This window comes from Octopus bimaculoides, chromosome 2 (genome assembly GCF_001194135.2).
Source record: "Octopus bimaculoides isolate UCB-OBI-ISO-001 chromosome 2, ASM119413v2, whole genome shotgun sequence".
NCBI lineage: Eukaryota > Metazoa > Mollusca > Cephalopoda > Octopoda > Octopodidae > Octopus > Octopus bimaculoides.
In genome coordinates, this window is record NC_068982.1 from 190,786,370 (window position 1) to 190,789,777 (window position 3,408).

The following is a 3,408-nucleotide window of genomic DNA, read 5'->3' on the forward strand; positions in this document are numbered from 1 at the left end:
TAAAAGAGTTCCAACACTCTGTTTTTTATGTTTTATTTATATTCCTGCAGAACTAATGTGGGGTATAGAATATGGAATATACAATATATAATATGATATACAATATACAACATAAAATAAAATAAAATAAAAATGGATGGCACCATGAAAGAAAGTATTGAATGTAGATGAAATATTGAGTGTTCAATATAAAGGATCAAATATATAAATATATAAATATAAATATATATATATAAAGGCGACTCGAGTTTCAGGGCTATTTCCCTTCGTCATGGCCGGTATGACAGACTTTAACATATATACATATGTAGATGTGTAGATATATATATATATATACATGCATATATATATATATATATATATATATACACACACACACGCACACACATAATTTGTTGGTGTTCATGTCTTTTGATTTTATTTCTTTTATTTCCAATCTCAGAACGTATGACGTACGCTGTTCTTCGCTGAAGACTGTTTCGAAATTAATCCAGGAACTAAAAACGAGAAAAGAAAGAGGAAGAAAAACAGACGAAGCGGTGCCTGGCTGGCATCGCTATGTTAATAAATCTCGCTGCATAAATTTCTCTATTGTTTTCATTCTCCGTGTGTGCGGGTGTGTGTGTGTGTGTGCGTACGTATGTGTATGTGTGTGTGCGTATGGGTGTATGTGTGCGCGCGCGCATTTGTGCGTATGTGTGTGTGTGCATGTGTGTGTGTGTTTATGCGTCTGAGTGTGTGAGACAGATTGAGAGAGAGAATATATGACAGAGAGTACGTGTGAGAAAAAGAGAGAGTGTGTGTGTGTGTTTATGCGTCTGAGTGTGTGAGACAGAGAGAGAGAAAGAGAATATATGACAGAGAGTACGTGTGAGAAAAAGAGAGAGAGTGTGTGTGTGTGTGTGTGTGTGTGTGTGTGTGTGTGTGTGTTTGTGTGTGTGTGTCTGTGTAAGAGAGAGTTTGTGTGCGTGTGCTACAGCGATAGTTTTCGAAGTTAGCACTTTTAAAGCATTGTGTAGGCTTCGTTGCCCGTCTAGCCATCCATAGTTTCGTGCTTCGCTTCTCCCCCTCCTCTTCTTCTTGTGCGGCGACCATTCGGATATCCCATGATTCCCGGCAGCAGCGAGTGTTTTGGGAAACCAAGATGGCTATGCACCGCTCGTCTGTGTCGAGACGGGGCTCTAAAAACGAGTCCGAAAACGATGAGGAGGAGTCAGAGAACAATGGTTATATCCAGATGCTAGTGAAGCCAATGGAACAAAGTCATTACGGCTTCCTTTTAAATTGGGTCGGACTGAGTGGGTCTAATTTAAGCGCCCAGCAGGTCCGTGTGGTCTATGGTGTGGCTCTGGTGTTGACGGTGATGTGTGTCTACCAGGTTTTACAATGCGACATCGGACAGTTATTTTACCGATTATGCATTCTCATAGTACCCATGTTTTGTATTGTAAATGCATTTTATTGGCTTTCACTAGTATTTCGAAAAAGTTGGAGCAATACTAGTCTCTATCTGCTGTTCTCTTCGTGTTATGTCGGAGAGATCGCGGCCCAAGTCATGTTGGTCCGAAAGAACACGGGGGTCAGCGGAGAGCCGGACGATGTGTCGTCCATGTATATAATGCAACCGTCTGTGGTGTTGGCTGTACTCATTGCAATCAGTTTTGCTAGTTTATTCTCTTCGTTAGAAACCTTACAAAGCGCTGCTGTCATACTTTTGGTAAGCTTTACACGTTTTCTCGCCTGCACCTCTCTGGTTGACCTCCCCCAGGGCCTGCGGCCGTTCGTCGCTTATTCTTGTGGATTTTGTGGTATCATCGTATCGAAATACTTGGAAACCGTATTTAAAACTACAATAAGCAACAACATGACTCAAGATGGCAAAATTCCTGTCATCAAAAGACGCAGGAGTAGTTCCAGCGCTCATGGATTTTCTGCTCACAAATCTATCAGGCGAACATCTCTACCCGCTTTGATACAAAAACCTCAGGTAAGAAGAATTTCTTTTATTCAACCAAACAACGCAATAACATTCTTCGTTCTTCTCTAGTCACGTCTCTCTTTTCTCATCTTTCACATCTCCAGCCATCTTCTTCAGCTTTCGTCCAACACTTTCAGTTCGCTCTTTCTTTCTTTCTTCTCTCTTTCACCGTCTGTCGCCTTACACACACACACACACGTTTGCCCTTCTCTCTATCCTTGCATTTACACACATACATACATACGTGTGTGTGTGTGTCTCGATCCCTCTCAAAGCTGTTTCCCTTTCACTGTCCTCCCCCTCTCTCTCTCTCTATGTCTCCCTTTCTTCTTCTCTCTATCTGCCTCACTCTGTCTGTTTATTCTTCTCTCTCTCACTTTCTTTCACTCTCCGTCTGTCTGAATGCTTCTCTCTCTCTCTCTCTCTCTCTCTGACCCCTCTCTCAATACTTGTCACTCGCTTTCATCTCTGTCTGTCTCCCTTATTCTCTCTCCCTGTCTTTCTGTCTGCTTCTCTCATTCTTTCCATTCATCTCACTATCATTCTCTGTCTCTCTTTCGCATAATGTCTCTAATTTTTTTTAGCCATTAATTCTTGTATCTTTTCTTATCTATCTCTCTCTATCTTCCTCTTTCTCCCCCCCCCTCTCTCTCTTCCCTTTCTGTCTCCATCTCTTCGTCCACATCTGTTAATATTTCTAATCACAAATTACATTCACTTATTACAAACATTACAGAACTACTTATTCACCGCCGACACACAAATATCTCGATTACATTTCTTATATTTTTAACCTGCAAACTTTTCTTGTTTTTCTTTCTCGTTAATCCATTTCTTTTTTTAATTTTTTTTATTTCTGTCCTTTTACTCCTTAAAAAACTAAGCCAGTTATCTAGATTTATAGATATAACAACATTATTTCTTAGAAACATCTCAGTGTTGCTATTTCTCGAGTAAAATCTAAAATTCTAATCGATGTTGGCAGCATGTTGTGTTTCTGTTTACGATATGTACAGTCGCGTGTCTAAGTATGGATGAACATTGGTGTCACAAACCTCTTGAACACACTTCAATTAGTGATCCCTCCCTTCCTCTCTACATGTATCGCGGAATAATAAGGATGATGTGTGGGTGTATATATATATCTATATGAGGAGATTTTTGATCCAAAAGCTTCGCAAAGCAATGATACAATAAAGAATTTAATATATTTCAATGTAAAATATAATCATTATTATTTTTCATGTATATCCGACGAGGGAGTTGATGTTTGTACTTGTGTATTCGATGTGTATATTATACGCACGTACGTGCTCATATACACACGTACATACCCGCTCGCCTGTATATATAACGACAGATGCAGGCACACACATACAGACGTGTGTGTACGTACGTATATATATATATATATATATATATATATATAT

General features: G+C 39.5%; 1 protein-coding gene across 2 annotated transcripts in view; it reads left to right on the forward strand.

Annotated features, from left to right (window-relative positions):
* The first annotated feature begins 916 nt into the window (after positions 1–916).
* The window catches only part of LOC106871093 (cGMP-inhibited 3',5'-cyclic phosphodiesterase 3A), a 282,517-nt gene continuing 280,025 nt past the window's right edge, over positions 917–3,408 (forward strand). Inside the window, exon 1 of one of the 2 annotated variants that reach the window (XM_014917386.2) lies at positions 917–1,987. In XM_014917386.2, the coding sequence (XP_014772872.1) occupies positions 1,145–1,987 (843 nt within the window). In that variant the 5' untranslated portion in view covers positions 917–1,144. The remainder of the gene's footprint in view (positions 1,988–3,408) is intronic. The other variant, XM_052965806.1, reaches the window with a different exon arrangement.